Source organism: Orycteropus afer, unplaced genomic scaffold (genome assembly GCF_000298275.1).
Source record: "Orycteropus afer afer isolate SDZICR_OR568_19922 unplaced genomic scaffold, OryAfe1.0 scaffold00020, whole genome shotgun sequence".
In the NCBI taxonomy this organism is placed as follows: Eukaryota; Metazoa; Chordata; class Mammalia; order Tubulidentata; family Orycteropodidae; genus Orycteropus; species Orycteropus afer.
The window spans coordinates 11,968,992-11,988,335 of NW_006921607.1; the positions used below are offsets into that span (position 1 = coordinate 11,968,992).

General features: G+C 43.8%; 3 protein-coding genes across 3 annotated transcripts in view; 2 read left to right on the forward strand and 1 right to left on the reverse strand.

Moving 5' to 3' along the window:
* The window catches only part of PHF20 (PHD finger protein 20), a 197,154-nt gene extending 185,652 nt beyond the window's left edge, over nt 1-11,502 (forward strand). The window contains exons 15-17 of the mRNA XM_007934622.2: nt 438-840; nt 3,350-3,533; nt 11,360-11,502. Of these exons, the coding sequence (XP_007932813.1) occupies nt 438-840; nt 3,350-3,533; nt 11,360-11,502 (730 nt within the window). The remainder of the gene's footprint in view (nt 1-437; nt 841-3,349; nt 3,534-11,359) is intronic.
* Nucleotides 11,503-15,338: 3,836 nt separating this feature from the next.
* On the reverse strand, nt 15,339-15,893 carry SCAND1 (SCAN domain containing 1). Its single transcript, XM_007934623.1, has one exon. It carries the CDS (start codon nt 15,843-15,845, stop codon nt 15,339-15,341), a length of 507 nt encoding a protein of 168 aa, XP_007932814.1. The 5' UTR covers nt 15,846-15,893.
* Nucleotides 15,894-16,162: 269 nt separating this feature from the next.
* CNBD2 (cyclic nucleotide binding domain containing 2) overlaps nt 16,163-19,344 on the forward strand; it is a 111,260-nt gene continuing 108,078 nt past the window's right edge. The window contains exon 1 of the mRNA XM_042783604.1: nt 16,163-16,321. Coding sequence (XP_042639538.1) covers nt 16,163-16,321 — 159 coding nt within the window. The remainder of the gene's footprint in view (nt 16,322-19,344) is intronic.

A 19,344-nucleotide genomic window follows, 5' to 3' on the forward strand; every position in this document is an offset into this window, starting at 1 on the left:
CGCATTTGAACAGCACTTTACCATCAACAAAGCACTTCCATTCAAATTAATTGTTATAAAACTCAGTGGTTGATGGCAGACAGATGATTAGCCCAGTTTTATAGATGAGAACACTGGAATGAGGCATGTTGAGTGATTCATCACAGCTGCATGGATTAATTAGGGGTTGAAGTGAAACACAGATAAAGTTTTATGACTGCAAGTGCGGTCCCACTTGCTACATGTACGCAGTGGGAGCTTGCCCGGAAGTGGTCTCTTAGGAGACCAAGGACTTGTAGTCCCTGTTCCTTGGCAAATACAGTGCCTTTTGCTTGAATTTCGGCTACACGGCCCAGATGGAAGCTGTGCTCCTTCTTGGAAGAAAGTTTGGGAATTCAGAAGCCCCTCCGGTGGTCCCAGTTACTCCAAAGCCCTTTCCCTGTTTGCTGTCCCAACAGAAGCAGGGAGCATCCTGATCTGCAGCTGTGGTGTCAGCCTTGGAAACAGCGCTCAGGGGAGGGACAGTCTCATTCCAAACACATCCATGTTGCTGAAGCCAAGAGCAAGGAGATTCCAAGCTATAGAACTTTGAATGGGGCATTGGAGAAGCCCCTGCCCCTGCCCCTGTCCCGGTCTGTGGAGGAGTCCTATATCACCAGTGAGCACTGCTACCAGAAGCCCCGTGCTTATTACCCTGCTGTGGAGCAGAAGCTGGTGGTGGAGACCCGGGGCTCTGCGCTTGATGATGCCGTCAACCCTCTCCATGAGAACGGTGATGATTCCCTCTCCCCACGCTTGGGCTGGCCTCTAGACCAAGACAGGAACAGGGGGGACAGTGATGTCAAAACCAGCTCCCCAAAGGTATGTGGCTCACTTGCACTTGATTATTTATTTATTTATTTATTTATTTGCTTGCACTTGTCTTAATTCAGTGTTTGAGTAATTGTAGGTTTTCCTCATGGGGCTGAATGTTCTCTGAAAGACATGACTTTACTGTAAAATTTATTTAAATTTTTGTATTATAGATTTTTTTTTTTGGTCTGTTAAAATGGGTGCAGAGTCAGAAGAGCAACTTGGGCTGCAGATCATTTATTTCCAGAAGTGCCTATGAAATAGCATAATCAATGGGTGGGATGAGGTAGAAAGGTCAGAAGTGGCAAGGGGAAAAGATCGGAACTTGAAAAATGAAACTAACTTAGGAAATTGAGTTTTTTCTTTAATGCAGCTTATTATATAGTTGCACGTAGGTGCTGATTTTTAGCATGAGCAAAAACCACTCAGGTATTTGGTAGGCATGAATTTTTCAGTGAAAATGTATGATAGCTTTACTTTGAATTTTAACTTTGCAGCCCTGCCAAAAGGGTTCAAATCTTTTGTCAAAATATGTATTGGCTTAATCAGTTTTCTTAAGACCTACTTTCAGTTTCATGTTATTTAAGTCATTCTCTTCTGAAGCCCTTTGTGCCGTCCTCCTTGGTGTTCACTAGTCTCCTTCTGCCCTGTCCTATGTGTGATTTGAGACCTTCTCTGTCCTTGTCATCCTCATAGCTTTAAATTTCACAGACTTTATCCTATGAGTTGGTATCACCAGGATTAAATAAACCAAAAATCAAATCCACTGCCATCAAGTTGATTCCAACTCATAGGACCCTATAGGACAAAGGAAAACTGCCTCACTGGGTTTCCAAGGAGCTCTGGTGGCATAGTGCCTAAGGCATTTGACTGCTAACTGGAAGGCTGGCGATTCAAACCCACTAGCCACTCCTCAGAAGGAAGACTGGGCAATCTACTTCCATAGAGATACTACTTTGAAAACCCAAGGAGGGGCCGCTATGAGTCGAAACCAACTCGACAACAGTGAGTTTGGTTTTTTGGTGTGGGTTTCCAAAACTATAAGTCTTTTCAGAAACAGACTGCCTCATTTTTCTCCTATGGAGTGACTGATCTTTTGATTAGCAGCCTAATTGCTTTTAACCACTCTGCCACTAAAACTCCTGGACATTAAATACATTGCTGCATATTGCCCCTATATTGTAGAAGATGCACCCTAGATTATAAACCCCTCAAGGGTAGGCATTGTGCCTCATTCATCTTGGTGTCACCTCACCAGCATCTTACACACGTTGGGCAAGAGTGGTAGAGACACAGTTTTCTAAGACTAGTTTCAGTTCTGGACTCTGCCACTTAACTTTTTGATTCTGAGAAGGTCACTTCACCTCCTCAGACTTGTTTCTTCATCTGTGTATGAGGCCAATGACAATTCCATCTCAGATGTTGTTGTTGTTGTTGTTGTGTGCCATCGAGTCGGCCCCGACTCATAGCGACCCCTCCTTGGGTTTCCGAGGCAGTATCACTACAGAAGTAGGATTGCCAGATGTCAGGAACTTAATTGTGAAGTACTCTCAGCACATTGTTTTGCACATAGGAAGCCCTAAACAAATACTGTCTAGAATCTGTTGTCACTTCAGATGAATGAATGAAAGGTTGGAATTACAAAATTCAGACAAAGTTTGTGGCCCTGTGCCTTAGGCAGCCTGTGAATTGGACCAGATTTCTTAGAGGCATCTGTCATGTAACCAAAAATCAGAAAATACTGGGCCCAAGCAGGGCAACCACGGTTAAAAATCTCTTTCATTGATGATGACTTGATAGACAGTAAGCCTGGCACTGTGCTTTTATATATCTTACCCTATTTTATCCTCATGAACATTCAAAGTAGGTTTTACTTCCTCCATCTTTCCAGTGAGGTAGCAGGCTCAGAGAGATGGAATAGCTAATCCAGGATCATCTCTTCAGCAAGAGACAGAACTGGGACTGAAATCTAGTTTAGTTTAGTGACTCTCACATACTGATCTCTCACATACTAATCCTTGTCTATACTAGTCTTTGGGAGCTCTTGTGGCATAGTGCCTAAGGCATTTGACTGCTAACCAGAAGGTTGGCGGTTCAAACCCACCAGCCACTCCTCGGAAGGAAGACTGGGCAATCTACTTTCATAGTGATATTGCCACAGAAACCCAAGGAGGGGCTGCTGTGAGTTGGAGACAACTTGACGGCACATAACAACATACTCGTCTTGCTCTAGTCAGATCTTAGGGCTCTGGAAGCTCTTCTGTGGGGCTTACTTCTGGCCTAGGGCATTGAGCCTGTCAGGAAACAGCTGTGGGGACACTATCCAGGGGTCTGTGATGTGCTGAAGTGTTTGGGATTGGTACAGCACAAGGCCTAAGAGAGAAGGAGGAAAGGGAGGGAGATATGGATTTGGAGTATTTAAATAGCAACTGGCTTTTTGGTTGTGAACACTGATTGGTTGGAGAAGGGACTGTGATCTGTCTTCCACTCCGTAACTTAAATGCCCCTGCATCCCCAGGTAAGGGAATATGTGTCCAAAAAGATCTCACCAGAAGAAGCCCCTGCTCGGAAGCTGCTGGACAGAGGTGGAGAAGGGCTGCTGAGCTCCCAGCACCAGTGGCAGTTTAACCTGCTGACCCATGTAGAGTCTCTTCAGGACGAAGTCACCCATAGGATGGACTCCATTGAGAAAGAGCTGGATGGTAGGTCTTCTTCCTTGGCTCCCTGCCCAATGGTATGCTCTCTGAACCTGCCCAAATGAGCTGCTTTCTGAACTCCCCCTGTCTGCTCCAGAGACAGCTGTATTTTTACCTCTTCTTTTTAGCATCGCCCTACCTCCATTCTCCCCTCAAGATGAGCAAGCCTTACTTTTAGCTTGTATTAGACACGTACAAGGAAGACAGGATGTCAGGGATTTTGTCTTTCTCGCCCAAACCTATCTGCGAAGGGGGGTATGTAGAAAAAGAGTAACTGGACTCTGCCTGCAGGCAGCTTGTAATCTGAGCATAATCCTTACCAACAAAATTCTGTGGAGAATTGGAATTGTTACTGCATTGAGTTTTTAGGATTACTCTGAAAAACCTTTTATTTCAGCCTTTGATAAAATCTAAAATGGAGCCTTTTCCTCCTTAGCAGAAGAGATTTAAGGACTTGACTAAGTCATGTATGTGGCCCCTGGCCATTTCTCCCAGATGTTAGTGGTCATGGCTGGTTCTGAAGGCCCAAATTTGTGATGATGAACATGATCAAGTTCAGTCTTTTTGACGCCCCAGGACGTTGCTGGTTTTTTTATTATTGAGGACCAAATTCCTTCTTGATTTTTCACTTATTTCCTGTTTTATTTGTTTTCATCTTAAAAATGGAGCCATATCAAAATGTCCTGTTCAAGGATTCTGGGTAGAGTCAAGTTTGTTTGTTTTTCCTGTAATCAGGGATATAGACACATCTACATGAAATAACTCAGAGAAGAATGCTGTATGTTACATAAGCAAGGATCATTAGGTGTGGCTAGGATGAGTGTTTGCTGAGGCCATGCCAGGGGAGGAGATCTGTTGCTATTAGGGGAAGCAGTAACTGGCAGGCTTCCTGGAACACCTGGGACTGAAGTTGAGCCTTGAAAAGCGAATTGATGCTTTCTGCTGGAGAGGAGAACTCAGGGTGGATGATAATGGGATTGGCTCAACTAGAAAAAACATGTTGGAGGAAAGTGACAATGAGAGAGAGGGAGAGCCCTACACATGCTCATGTCCTGCCCTAGGCAAACCTGAGGAACTGGGAATGGGTGACCAAGAGGGTCCATGATGAGCATTGCTGGAAGGGGGATTGTTCCCATCTCTCTTTCATTCCTAGAAGGGTTTTCTTGGGCTCCTTAGTATTGTTCCTGGTATCACTGTCTGTGAAAATCCTGATATTAGAGAACCAAGAGAAGATCAAATGCCAGACTGAAGAGTATAGATTTTGAGAGAATAGCAGTAAGAGAGGATCCAGGTCCCTGAAAGGAGGCTTAGCACCTTGGAAACAGGGTGAGAACTCTCCACTGTTGCCAGAAGAACCTGCCCTTAGGGAGAAGCCAGGGCCTGCATATATCACACTCACCTCTTTATCATTCCTTCACCCAGCTTGGGCCTCTCCAGCTCTGGCCTTACTGAGTGGGCAGTGTGGCAAGGATGATAAGTTTGGGCTCCCTTTGCTGGCCTACAGGAAGACCTCTTATGTGTCCTGCTGGTTTTGGGACACATACTCTGTTTGTGTTTTAATACTCTCGGCTTGATAGATACCAAGTAATCATGAAAACCTGTTAACAGCCTATGGGCTGAACACCTGCACCAGGGAGATGCATCCTTAGAACCATCAACCATGGGAGATCAGAAGGGCAGCATTTGCACAGGGAGAAAGGTAGGGAGGCAGGAATGCATAGGAAAGAAGGACACAGAGAAAGGGTGACCACAGGGAGGAAGGGGGAGGAGAGCTGTTATACTTCAGAGATTATAATGAGTGTCACAAAATAAAATATGTATGAACTGTTGAATGTAAAATGAATCTGCTTTGTAAAATTTCATCCAAATCACAATAAAAAGTGTTTTAAAAATTAATTATAAAGATTTTATTTAGGCAAATAAGAATTTTGCATTATATTTAATTGTGATTCATTGTTGTTGTTTGCCATTCGGTCGGACCCGACTCATAGCGACCCCTCCTTCTGTTTCCGAGGCAGTATCACTACGGCAGTAGATTGCCTCATCTTCCTTCCGAGGAGTGGCTGGTGGGTTTGAACCACCAGCCTTCTGGTTAGCAGTCAAGTGCCTTAGCCACTATGCTACCAGAGCTCCCTGTGATTCATTAGTATCCCTTTTTATTTCTACTGTAGTAGGCAGTCAATTCTAAATACCATCAAGATAAACTGAGCTTTCATAATTTGGATGCAGTGTACCTTTAAGAAAGGCTTATTAGGAAGTTATTATATCGACATATATACTTTTTTAAATGTCATCATTTTAATAGTAACCATTATTTAATAATTTATACAGTTATGTGAGCAGTATGTTAAAACTAAAAGACAGAATTTTTGATGACCATGAAGAGAAAAACAAAATGGAATGTTTTAGCATTGATAGTATTCTTCTTAAAAAAATACTGCCTTAAGTGAATAATCCACCACTCATCTGTCAGTTTGTCCTGTGGTGGCCTGTGGGTTGCTGTGAGGCTGGAGACTATGCCACTGGTATTTCAGATACTAGCAGGGTTATTCGTGCTGGACAAGTTTCAGTAGAGCTTCCAGACTAAGACAGACTTGGAAGAAAGATGGAGCCATCCACTTCTCAAAGAATAGGCCACTAAAAACCTTATGAAGAGCAGTGAAACACTGATATATTATTGGAAAACTTTATGAAGAGCTGTGAAACACTGTCTGATAAAGTGCTAGAAGATGAGCCCCTCAGGTTGGTGGAAGGCACCTACCCAAGGTAGAATAGACCTTAATGATGAATGATGAAGTAAAGCTTTTGGGACCTTCAATTTGCTGATGGGGCAAGCCTCAAAAGGAGAAGAAACAGCTGCAAACATTCATTAATAATCAGAATGTGGAATGTATGAAGTATGAATCTAGGAAAATATGAAGCTAGTCAAAAATGTAATGGAACACATAAACATCGATTTCCCAGGCATTAATAAGCTGAAATGGACTGGTAGTGGCCATTTTGAATCAGACAACCATGATTTACTATGCTGGGAAGGACAAATTGAAGAGGGATGGTGTCGTATTCATCATCCAAAAGAACATTTCAAGATCTATCCTGAAGTACAGTGCTATCATTGATAGGATAATAACCATATGCCTACAGTTAATACTAGTATTCCAGTTTACAAACCAACCACCAAAGCAAAAGATGAAGAAATTGAAGATTTTTACCAACTTCAGCAGTCTGAAATTCACCAAACATGCAATCAAGATGTATTGATAATTACTGGTGATTGGAATGCAAAAGTTGGAAACGAAGAAGCATTCGTAGTTGCAAAATATGGCCTTTTTAGAAATGATGATAGAAATGATGCTGGAGACCACATGACAGAATTTTGTAAGACCAATGACTTATTAATTGTAAACACTTTTTTCCAGCCACATATATGGTGACTATACACGTGGACCTTGCCAGGTGGAATACACAGAAATTATATTGACTACATTGGTGGAAAGAGGCAATGGAGAAGCTCCATGTCATCAGTGAAAACAAGGCCAGGAGCTGACTGTGGAAGAGATGATCAATTGCTTATATGTAACTTCAAGTTCAAGCTGAAGAAAATTAAAACAAGTCCATGAGAGCCAAAATATAACCTTAAGTATAAGTATATCCCACCTGAATTTAGAGAATATCTGAAGAGATTTGACACATTGAACACCAGTGACTGAAGACCAAATGAATTGTGGGATGACATCAAGAATATATATGAAGAAATCAAAAGGTCATTAAAAAGACAAGAAAGGAAGAAAAGACCAAAATGGATGTCAGAAGAGACACTGAAGCTTGCCTTTGAATAGAGAGTGGCTGAAGTGAATGGAAGAAATGTTGAAATTAAAGAGCTGAACAGAAGATTTCAAAGGGTGGCTCGAAAAGACAAAGTATCATAATGAAATGTGTAAAGCCCTGGAATAGAAAGCCAAAAGGAAAGAACATCCTTGACATTTCTCAAGCTGAAAGAACTGAGGAAAAAATTCAAGCCTTAAATTGCAATAGTGAAGGATTCTGTGGGCAAAATATTTAATGATGCCGGTGGCATATGATGTTGAAAGAAGTCCAAGCTTTGTTGAAGGAACTGGCGAAAAACAAGGCTCCAGTAATCAGTGGAATACCCATTGAGTTTTTTCAACAAATGGATGCAGCTCTGGAGGCGCTTACTTGCTTAAATCAAGAAATTTGGAAGACAACTACTTGGTCAATCAACTTGAAGAGATCCATATTGGTGCCCATTCCAAAGAAAGGTGATGCAAGAGAATGTGGAAATTATTGAACAATATCATTAATATCACATGTAAGTAAAATTTTGCTGAAGATAATTTAAAAATAGTTGCAGCAATATATTGACATGGAACTTCCAGAAATGCAAACTGGATTCAGAAGAGGATGTGGAACAAGGAATATCATTGCTGATGTTAGATGGATCGTGGCTGAAAGCAAAGAATACTAGGAAGATGTTTACCTGTGTTTTGTTGACTATGCGAAGGCATTTGATTGTGTGGCTCATAATAAATTATAGATAACATTGAGAAGAATGGGAATTCCAGAACACTTAATTGTGCTCATTAACAGCCTTGCTTGCTGAAAGGGAAGATGACTTGAAGCACTTACTGATGAAGATTAAAGACTACAGTGTTCAATATGGGTAACACCTCAAAATAAATTCTTACAACTGGATTAATAAACAACATCATGATAAGTGGAGAAAAGATTGAAGTAGTCAAAGATTTCATTTTACTTGGATCCACAATCAACACTCAGGGAGGCAGCAGTCAAGAAATCAGACATACTGCACTGAGCAAATCTGCTGCAAAAAACCTCTATAAAGTGTTGAAGAGCAAAGATGTTGCTTTGAAGACTAAGGTGTGCCTGACCCAAGCTATGGTATTTTTAATCACCTCATATGCATGTGAAAACTGGACAATGAATAAGGAGGACCGAAGAAAAATTGATGCCTTTGAATTGTCATGGCAAAGAATACTGAAAGTAGCATGAAGAATGAATAAACGATCTTGGAAGAAGTGCAGCCAAATACTCCTTAGAACTTACTTTGGTCATGTGGTCAGAAGGGAGCAGTTCCTGGAGAAGGATAACATGCTTGGTAAAGTTGAGGGCCAGAGAAAAAGGGTAAGACCCTCAACGAGATGGGTTGACAAAGTGACTGCAACGATGGGCTCAAGCATAGCAAGGATTGTGAAGATGGAACAGAACAGAATAGTGTTTCATTCTGTTGTACGTAGGGTTGCTATCAGTTGGAATCATTTTAATGGCACCTAACAACAACAAGTGAACAATGGTCTCTCATACAGATGATCTGGGAAGGGTGTATTTGAAATGAAACTTTTCCTTTTAACCTTCCATTTTCCTGGTAATCGTACCGCTAAGAAGCTGTACAGCACAGTGGAGCAGAGAGAAGGCTGGCCTGCTAGATGTTTAGGTCTACAGGAGATGCTATTGGCCACATTTCTGGGGCTCATCTTCAGCCCTAGACCTAGAGAGAAGGTTTCCATCTCAGGGGCTCCCAACTTTCCTATTAACCAAGCTCAGAGACTAGCCGCTTCAGTGGCCTAGCTGCTTCTAGTCTGCACCAGACTCATAGTTACCCCTCCTTGGGTTTCCAAGGCAGTATCTCCACAGAAGTAGATCACCCAGTCTTCCTTCCAAGGAGTGGCTAGTGGGTTTGAACCACCAGCCTCTGGTTAGCAGTCAAATGCCTTAGGCACTACGCCACCAGAGCTCCCCTAGTCTGTACATCTCTGCTCTTTCTTTGGTGGCTACCAAAGTATTGGGATATCCTTTGGTGAGCCTGGAATCAGATCTGAGGGAGTTATAGTGATTTAAAGAGGGCATCTCGGCAATTACAGGATAATCTTGCAAGAACTGACTGACTTACTCTCTGCTGGAATCTACCCAGTTAGTACTGACTGCCTCTTCTCCAAGCTAACTCCAATGACCGCAGGTCTTTATTGAGTTGTTGTTGTTGTTGTTATTTACCGTTGAGTCGGCCCGGACTCATAGCGACCCCTCCTTGGGTTTCCAAGGCAGTATCACTACAGAAGTAGGATTGTCCAACCTTCCTTCCGAGGAGTGGCTGGTGGGTATGAACCGCCAGCCTTCTGGTTAGCAGTCAAGTGCCTTAGGCACTATGCTACCAGAGCTCCTCTTTATTGCGTAGTTCTCCTAATTTTCTTTTAAAGATTAGTATTATATTGTACCTGGTCACTGTGGTGTTTTTCTGGCTTAGTAGGCCACTAGTATTATGTGACCTTGATCCTTTACTTTTGGTTTTCAAGTTTAGATCTGAGAAAGCAGTCATACTTTTCTTACTTCCGAGTCCTTGTACTTGAGGGGATCTGGAGGAGGGAATGTTCCTCCTCTCTGGAGCCCCCAGAGGACCAACAAAAAATATGGTAGAGGGAAGAGGTGAGCTCTGTGGCGCCTATAGCACTCTCTGGGGCATTTTGCTATATCCCATTGATTCATTTTCTCACTGCATCTGTTGACTGCCTACTATGTTCCAGGCACAAATGAGTGTGAGATGCAATGGTGAGCAAGGCCCTCTTAGCCTCTGCCCTGGTGAGTGCTGCAAAAGAACCTGTGATGCCATAGTACCCATAACACAGGGGGCAGAGTTAGGGTGAGGAGTTGGAGGCGGCTTCCCTGAGAAGTAACTTGCAGGAAACAAAGGATTTAGAAGGGTGTAAGGTGGGATGTGAGAAGAGAGAAGGTTGTGTGTGAGGCTACAAGCTGCTTCTGGAACAGGCACTAGTTGGGTCTGCATCCCCGGCTCCAGGGTCCAGAAGGTGCTCAGTACAGGTTGGTGCAAGGACTAGAAAGGCTATGAACAGGCAGAGGGCCTACCTTGAGGGACTGGCTCTTGTAAAACTTAAACAGTGCCCAAATGGGCTCTCCTCAAATACCATATCTTTAGGTTGTTAGATACTGAACCATTTATAATCTACAGTAAATATGTAGAGAAAATAAAGTCAGTATTCTGTGACACTGCTGACTATTTATTGATTAGAATTTAATTTGAAGCAAATCAGAATTTATGGTGATAAAAACAGACATTTTCAAGTCCCTTTAGATTTTCATTTTTCTTGACAGGAGGCTAAAATGTCATGCTCTCTGATTTCTACCATGGGAACACTTCATAAAGAGTGGGCAGTTGAGTAGTTGAGTGGCACCTTCAGAGCCCTTTAAACTCTGTTGTTGTTGGTTGTTTGCCGTCGAGTTAGCCCCGACTCATAGCGACCCCTCCTTGGGTTTCTGAGGCAGTATCACTACGGAAGTAGGATTGCCCAATTTTCCTTCCGAGGAGTGGCTGGTGGGTTTGAACCGCCAGCCTTCTGGTTAGCAGGCAAGTGCCTTAGGCACTGCACCACCAGAGCTCCTCTTTAAACTCTAGAGCTGTGGTAATACAGTAGCCACTAGCTATGTGTGGTCATTTAAATCAATTAAAATGGAGTAAAATTTAAATTCATTTTCTCAGTTACATTAGCCACATTTCATGTGTTCGATAGCTGCATATGGCTAGCAGTTAACTGTATTGAAGAACATGGGTATAGAACAATTTAAAATTGCAGGAAGGTTTATTGAAGTGCATGGCTCTGAAGCAGTTGAGCATTAATCCCAGAAGTAATACTTTATAAAGCATGTGCTGAGTTAGTGTTGCAAAAATGTCCCTTCTCCCTCAGTGACTGGTCAGATGGGATAAATGGCTGAAACTGTTGCTGATGTTCTTGTACACCTGTTAGGAGCTCACATGGTCTTGTTTCTCTCTCTTCTGCCAACAGTGTTGGAGAGCTGGCTGGACTATACGGGGGAACTGGAGCCCCCAGAGCCGCTGGCCAGGCTGCCACAGCTCAAGCATTGCATCAAGCAGCTGCTGACCGACCTGGGCAAGGTGCAACAGATTGCCCTCTGCTGTTCCACATGAAACTTGGCACCCAAAACTAATGGGGGCACAATTCTGGGGTGCCAGCAGGAGAAGCTTCACATATTTAAATAAATAAAACTAGCATGCTGAGTGCACGTGACACCAAGACAGACTTCAGGGATCTGGTCAGGGGTGCGACGGACATTGGACAAAGAGGCCATTTTGGCTGCTGGAGGGCATGGCGGTCTGATCTCTAAGCCTACCAAGGTGGTAGCAAATAAGACTCTTGGGATTCCCTTTTTATGTGCACATCATTGAATGAAAAGCGAGTCTTTTTGCACAAACTTCACTTGAAATCGTGCCACTGATGATAAATGGAATGAGAGCCAAAAAAGTTTAGTTGGAAACAGTTGTAAATTCAATTTGCAGCTTATTTAATAGACTTTTCTGTCAGGTTGGGGCACATGCCAACCCTTCTGGTTTCTGTCTGGCATGGTGTTTAGTCAGCAGGCATCATTTTCATTTTCCAGCTTCATGGGAATGTCAACAGGACTACCATTTTGTGGCAGTGGGGCAAAAGCACAGGCCTTGGCTGCCCTACCTTCTCATTAGGACTCGTCACTTTCCTCACATCTCTTGCATGACTTCATGGTACCAGGGACAAGTTTTGTATGCTTTCACCTCAGAGTTGGCTGGGTTGTGTCTTTTGCAGCAGAGCCCATATAGCCTGTGGAGAAACTAGAATTTCATTGTGAAAGAATCTAGGGCAAATTTCAAACTGAAGCAGGCAGAGTCTGGAACCTACAGGACATCATTTTCTACTCAGTTCTTAATATTGACAGCTTCCCAGTTCTATTTAATGTCCATAAAATGCTTCCCCAAATTTTGAATTTTCACTATAAAGATTTGTTATAATGAATGTGGTTTGGGGAATTACCTTCTTTTATATTGTTATAAACAAACTTCATAATCTACATGTGCCGCTTTTCTCCCTGGTGGGTATGTGCAGTAGTCAGCATTTTCAGAATTGTTTTGTTAATATACTTTAACATTTTAAATTTCCTGTTTGTATTATTTTGTGAGATCAAGGTGATCATGCTGCTTAATGTCCAGATACAACATAATTTGTACCTTATAAGACAATATTTGTGTTACTGTTGCTGGTTACGGTTCCACGTGTAATTTTTTTTTCCCCCTTCCTGGTGTTTCCTTACTAGTAGGCAAAGTGAAAGAAAAATGTTCCATGCTTTGAGGAGTGATCCATTACACTATTTAGTTTTCTTACTATCACTGAAGGCAAAAATCAAAGCACAGTTGTCCAGTAACATTCACAGTTATAGGTTTATGAATCTGTAATGTAAATGCTGCAAACATTTACTGTGTAAACATGAAGTAGCCAATATCTCATAGCAATGACAGTATCTCCAGGGATCTTTGGAATAGTTAGGCTATAAGCCACCTTTTATTGGGAAGGCCTCTGTACTAAGATCTGTTTGAGGGAATACTCTAATGAATTGTTCACCATTTGGTATAAAATTAATTATGGGACAAGTAAAAATGGACCTACTCTAGCTTATCCATCAGAGGGAATACATGCGGCTGTAACATCTGGAATAAAGCTGACAGTTTCTCTACAGGAAGCTGTTTCCATTGCTAATGTTGGTTTTTCTGGTGTGGAAAGACACACTCAAGAGCACCTCTGTTTTGGATCATTAATCAGACAGCAGCACATTTTAAGAACTTTGTGACATTTGTCTGAAAAAGGGTGTAGTTCTGTAGCCACAACTGTGAGGTGTAACTGTTGTATTATAAGATTACTGATTTTTCTTTTGTGAAAATACATTTGAATATCACATCTGAGGAAGCTGAAACTTCTAAGGTAACCAATTTCATATTTTGAAAGAAAGCAGAAATTGGATTACCCTACTTTTGCCAAGTGGCCATCATAGGTTCATTGTTTAAGGTCTATAAAGGAAGTAATTGTTTTACCCGTTGTGACTTTTGCCCTTAGGGAAGCAGGGAGGACTCCCCAAGTTCTGACCTCAGTGTTCTTCCCTAATTTAAAGCCATGTTGAGGGGCTCAATCCCCAATTCCTAGGTCAAGATAAACTAACCCCAAGTTGAGCACTGGAAACTGTTACTTGCAAACATTACTGTTACCATTTAGAAACATGTGCACTACCTAAGTTTTATACTATCCACCTACAAAAATTGCCTTGATTAAAAACAATTCTTGTCTGACTAATTATTTTAAGTGATGAGTGTATGCAAGGTGGACCCTTGATGAGCCAACATTGCACTGTGGATACGTATCTATGTTTACGCGCTATTAGAACAGAAAGGCGCTGTATATAGGGATGTTGCTTTGAAGCAATATTTGCAAAACATGAAAACTGTATTTGAAAAAATAAAACAGGTTTTTGTTGCTATGTTTCAGTTACATGTTATTCAATTATGAAGATCTACACTCTTTGTAATAATCATTACCATTACTTTTCTATAAGCATTACTTTATAAAAGTCTGCTTTTATATTCTGAACAGATTACCTTTTTCAGGGAGGCAGATGAAAGCTGAAGATTCCAAGAAAGTATGCAAATATTTTTAATAATACTCAAAAGCAAAACACCTCACACGAGCCTCTAGTTTAGTCTGGTTCTTGCTTGTGGTGCTGGCTGCAGACTTACTAAATTTTGATTGTTGAAAGCAATGCGGGGATTGGTCTGGCCTTCCTGGTATTGAGAAGGCACCCATTGCAATTAAGACCTTTTTGGGACCAATCCAAGCTGCCTTGTTGTTGTTATGTGCCGTCGAGTCGGACCGACTCATAGCGACCCCTCCTTGGGTTTCCGAGGCAGTATCACTACGGAAGTAGGATTGCCCAACCTTCCTTCCAAGGAGTGGCTGGTGGGTTTGGACCGCCAGCCTTCTGGTTAGCAGTCAAGTGCCTTACCCACTATGCTATTTAATGTGATCCTGGGGGGGGGGGGCAGAAGCCTCGAAGAGCTAAGAGCACCTTTTAAGATTTCAGAGCAGAGCTTCCCAATTACAGAATTCCGTCCTCCCTTTCTAAATAACTATGCCTGTTTTTCAAAGAGCCAGTTGTAGAGATACTCATTAAAATGAGTGGCTCTAGCAATTTAAAGAAGCTATTGGTTCACACCAGTTTTGCTTCTTACATCTTACCAGAGTGCTTCTTACATCTTACCAGAGTTCTAAAATAGGCGAGGAAGGAGGTTAAGGAATCTGTCTGAGCCTGTGATAAAACACTTCACATTTAAATAGCCCAGTAGCTCAAGCTTTTTGGGACACCTTTGTCCAAAGGGTGGGAAGTACATAATACGTCGGTGGCTGTACTGGTACAAAGGTAGCCAGTTACGAAGCATTTTGCAGGATTCCACAACCCAGGAGGCAGGACCTATCACTGTCACCTCTTTGCAGGTGAAAAAACAAGATCAGACTCTAGCTTCTAAGAAGCAGAGACGGAAATGGTACCCAGGCTGCCGGACTCCATACATAGCCTACCATTCAACAAAGGAAACGCGGATGGGACCCTGAGAAGTGCAGGAAAAACTTCCCAGATAGATGGTGGGATCAGCCCAGGTTTAATCAAACACGTAAGAATTCCACAAAAGCCAACAACGGCCCAGGAAATAGAAAAGACCTTATTATCCCTGCGCTCCCAAGTTGGTTCTGCCACTAGCCTGAAAGGTGGTAGAAAATAGGATTAAGAACATAAAGTCAGTAAAAGGACGAACGAAAGAGGCACACCAGACTACAGGAGCTGCCAAAACTCGTTTTTCATTAACGTAGGGTGGGGACCCAGGTCCAGGGCCCCGGACCAGATCAGGGGCCCCGCGAGCACAGAGAGCGGCCGGGCCGCACGCAACTCCGCCGCTCAGCCCGTGATGCGCACATCGGTGCGGCGGCCCCGCCGGCGGGCCCGCGCTGCCTCGGGCAGGATGGCGAGCAGCTGCTCCTGCACCAGCATCTCCACAATCTGCTCCTTGGTGCGGATATCGGGCCGCAGCCACTGACGAGAAAGCTCCCGCAGCTGCCGGAATGCCTCCCGCGGGCCTGCCGCGTCCTGGTATCGGAACTGCCGGAAGCGCTGGCGGAACGTCTCCGGGCCGGGTCGGGAGTATCCAGGGCCCGGTAGGGAGCGCGGAGCGGCATCGGCCAGGGGCGCGGAAGCTGCCACGGGAGGTGTAGGGATGGCATCGGGGACGGCGGCATTGGGGCTAGTGGGTTCAGGGACGGGCGGTGAGGCCCCTGGAATCGAAAAGGAACCTGCAGAGCTACGTCCCGGGTACGAGCTCGGGCCGGCTCCATCCTGTTTCTCCGGCGGCGCTGCGGGGCTCCCAGACGCCCCAATGGCCGCCAAGATCTCCTCTGTTGCCGCCATGACTCCGGCTCTGGGCGTCACTCTTTGTCCGGCAGCTATTGACTCAGCACTGCGTCTGCGCAGGGATGGGGAGGGAAACGGTTCCGGCTAAAGGGTAGAGTCCGCGCGACCCCCGAGGAAGGCGGTCGGGGGACGGCCCGGGAGCGCGGGGAGCCTACCTGTCTCAGCGAGGCGCCTTGGGAGGCCAGAAGCGGAAGTCTCCTCAGGGTTCTCTATGATCAGGTCTGGGGAAGTCTCGTCCCTGCTCGAGGGAGCGGCGCCCCCTCGCGTTTGCGAGTTACCTCAGGCCAGAGCTGTAGTCGCAAATCAATGTAAGCATGCGCGGCGTTCAGTTCGCTAATGGCCCCACTGAGCATCAGTTTCGGAAGGAGAAGGAGCAGAAGCAGAAAGAAGAGAAAGTAAAGAAGGAGCCCGAAGGTGACGACGTGGACGTCTCGACTGGAATCCTTAGCTTCTTTGACCCCTTCGTCTTGCAGGTGACCCGCGCCAGCCCCCGAGGGCACGCCCCCTCACTTGACCTTAATTCGGAGTATGCCGCTCCGCGCCATTAAGGGGGTGCAGGAAAGCAGGCTGGGGAGAGGCTGGCTCTAGGAGGGCTGTGTGGGTTGTAGTCCAAACCTCGCCTCACACCCCCAAACGTCTTTCCTTCATATGTCCCTCATCGGTCAAACGAGGGGGGCAAAAGCACCGGCCTCATTAAGAGAATGACAAATATAACGTGTGTAAGTAAGATCCTCAACACACTCCTGACACGGAGTAAATGCTCACGAACTCTTTGCCAGTATTTTTTTGGGGGGTGTCCCCTGAAACCAAGGGCACGTGCCATTGTAGTTTCTGCATTCAACTTTAGGATTAGTGAGCGGACTACAGTGTTCCTCTGTACTGTGACCACTAACACCATGTATGTAACCCCATGTGAGTCCTTGAACTGTGATTGCACAAATTAGATGTGCTGTAATGTAAATGACTGGATTTGGAAGATTTAGTATGAAAAAATAATGTACAATATCTCAACTTTATACTGATTGCATGTTGAAATTCCAGTATTTTGGATATGTTGAGTCAAATAAAATATATTATTAGTATTAATTTTACCTGTTCCTTTTTACGTTTTTAATGTGACTACAGCATTTCTGTTCAACAGCGCTAAGCAGTGTTGGAGTTAAAGATGCCTTGATCAAATAACCATTGCAGGGTTTATTTGCTTCTTGGCCTCAGGCGGTAATAGCACATAGCTCTCAGAGTTGTTGGGAGGATTAACTGAGTAAAACACTTGGAAAGAAAGGAATTTTAAAAATCAGTTCTTTTCATTAAGTAAATTGCTTGCTCTCTCTGAGCTACCATGTTCTTATCTGCAAAATGTGTACATAATAGAACCTAGCTCCTGAAGGTATTCAGAATTTAACAAGATAATGCAAGCTTGTAGCTCTGACTGCCCTGCAGTAAATGGTAATGTATTCTGTTTGACAGCTGACTCACAAATAGGTTTTGTACCTTCATTTTATAGCTAGAGAAACTGAGGCCCAGAGAAGGACAGAGAACTATCTGAAAGGCTCTGTATCCTCCTGGAAGTCTTTCCCAGCCTTGTGCAGGATGGGTGGACATATTTAACAACTATTAGCACACAGTGACCCTCCCATAGGATGTGCTCCCTCAGATAATTAGAATAGGTAGAAGTTAGTCCTCAGTTTCTACAGCCTGAAAACCTTGAAAGTCATCATATCAAAACGAAACCAAACCCATTGCTGTTGAGTCAATTTTGACTCCTAGCAACCCTATAGGACAGAATAGAATTGCCCCATAGGGTTTCCAAGGCTGTAAATCTTTATGGGAGCAGACTGCCACATTTTTTCTCCCATGGAGCCACTGGTAGGTTCGAACAGCCAGCCTTTTGTTTAGCAGCTGAGCACCTAGCAACTGCCACCACATAATTTTAACTATTTAAAATTTAATTTTCTTTAAATCAGCTTTAATTTTTCTGTTGTTGTTATGTGCCGTCGAGTCGGACCCGACTCACAGCGACCCCTCCTTGGGTTTCCAAGGCAGTATCACTACGGAAGTAGATTGCCCCATCTTCCTTCCGAGGAGTGGCTGGTGGGTTTGAACCGCTAGCCTTCTGGTTAGCAGTCAAGTGCCTTAGGCGCTATGCTACCAGAGCGCCCTTAATTTTTCTAGTCAGTCTTTAATATTTTAAAATCAGCTAGTAACATGTAAAAATGAGATTTCACATGTAAGCCTGGATATCCACCTTTTCTTGAAAAGGTGGAAGAAATGGCCATACTGGACCCACATTTCTACAGGTCAACAATCAGTTGGAGCAGAGTAAAGTTCCTTTCCTTCCCGGACACGAGACTGCTCCAGTTGGCCTCAATTCCCACCAATCCCTATTGTTCCCTGAAACAGAATTCTGGCATTTACTATGGCTCTCAGGTTGTTGTTTTCCTTAAAGCTGCCTTTCTATTTTCTTGTCAGAGGTGGTGTCCTAGTTACCTAGTGCTCCTGTACAAATAGGTGGTTTAAAGAAAACCATTTGATTATTTAGAAAACCTCCGCAGTTTGGGAGGCTAGATATCCAAATCAGGGCAGCGGCATCTTTCTGTGTCAGTAGCCCCAGGTGGTCCTCTTTGGTGTTTCTGGGTACTCCTTGGCTTGAAGATGGTTTCTCACATGGTCTGTTAACCCTGGTTGTGCTGCTGTCTGTTCTGCTCTTTATAAAACACCACTCAGAAGGAATTAGGTTTAGGATTTATCCTACTCCTCTGGGACCTCATTAACATAACAAAAGAAAACCTCTGTTTCCAAACAGGATCATATTTACAGGGACTTGGAAAGAAAGGGATTAGGAATTCAATATGTATTTAGGGAGGTAGGGAGAGACTTGATTCTGTACTCAACAGGTGAGAAAACACAGGCTAGTGTTGTTTTTTTTTAATACCTGTTGACTTCACACCTTTACTTCCCCTGCCTGATCCCTGGGCAGTTTGGGTTTGCTGCCTTCATGAATCACAGTTCTATTCCTTGTATGTTAACAGGCAGGCAGTATTCAGTGTGAGAGAGCACACCAGCTACTGCAGCTGCTGCAAGGGTGAGGGGGCATGGGAGGCTTCACTGGGGAGGAGACCTTTAAGCTGTGACTCAAGAAGAAAAAGGCTAGGTTAGGAGGCATTCCAGGAAGAAGGCACTGTGCCTATACCAAAGCACAGAATGAGTGGGAGTAAAACTTTGTGGAAAGTGCACGTGAGACGGGAGTGGCTGGAGTCTGGGGAAGGGATGAGAGATGTGGTTGGAAGGTCAGTGGAGGCCAAGTCATAGAAGCCTAGGTGTTCATGTTGAAAAGTTTAACTCTTGTCCTCTTGGGAAATGGAGTGAACTCTTGCAGTTCTTGGATTCACAGAATGTTAGATCTCTAGTCCATTTCTTCCATCTCTATTAGAATCATGGAATATTGGAGATGGAAAGAGGAATCTAGGATCTATTAGATCTAATAAAAAAAAAAAAA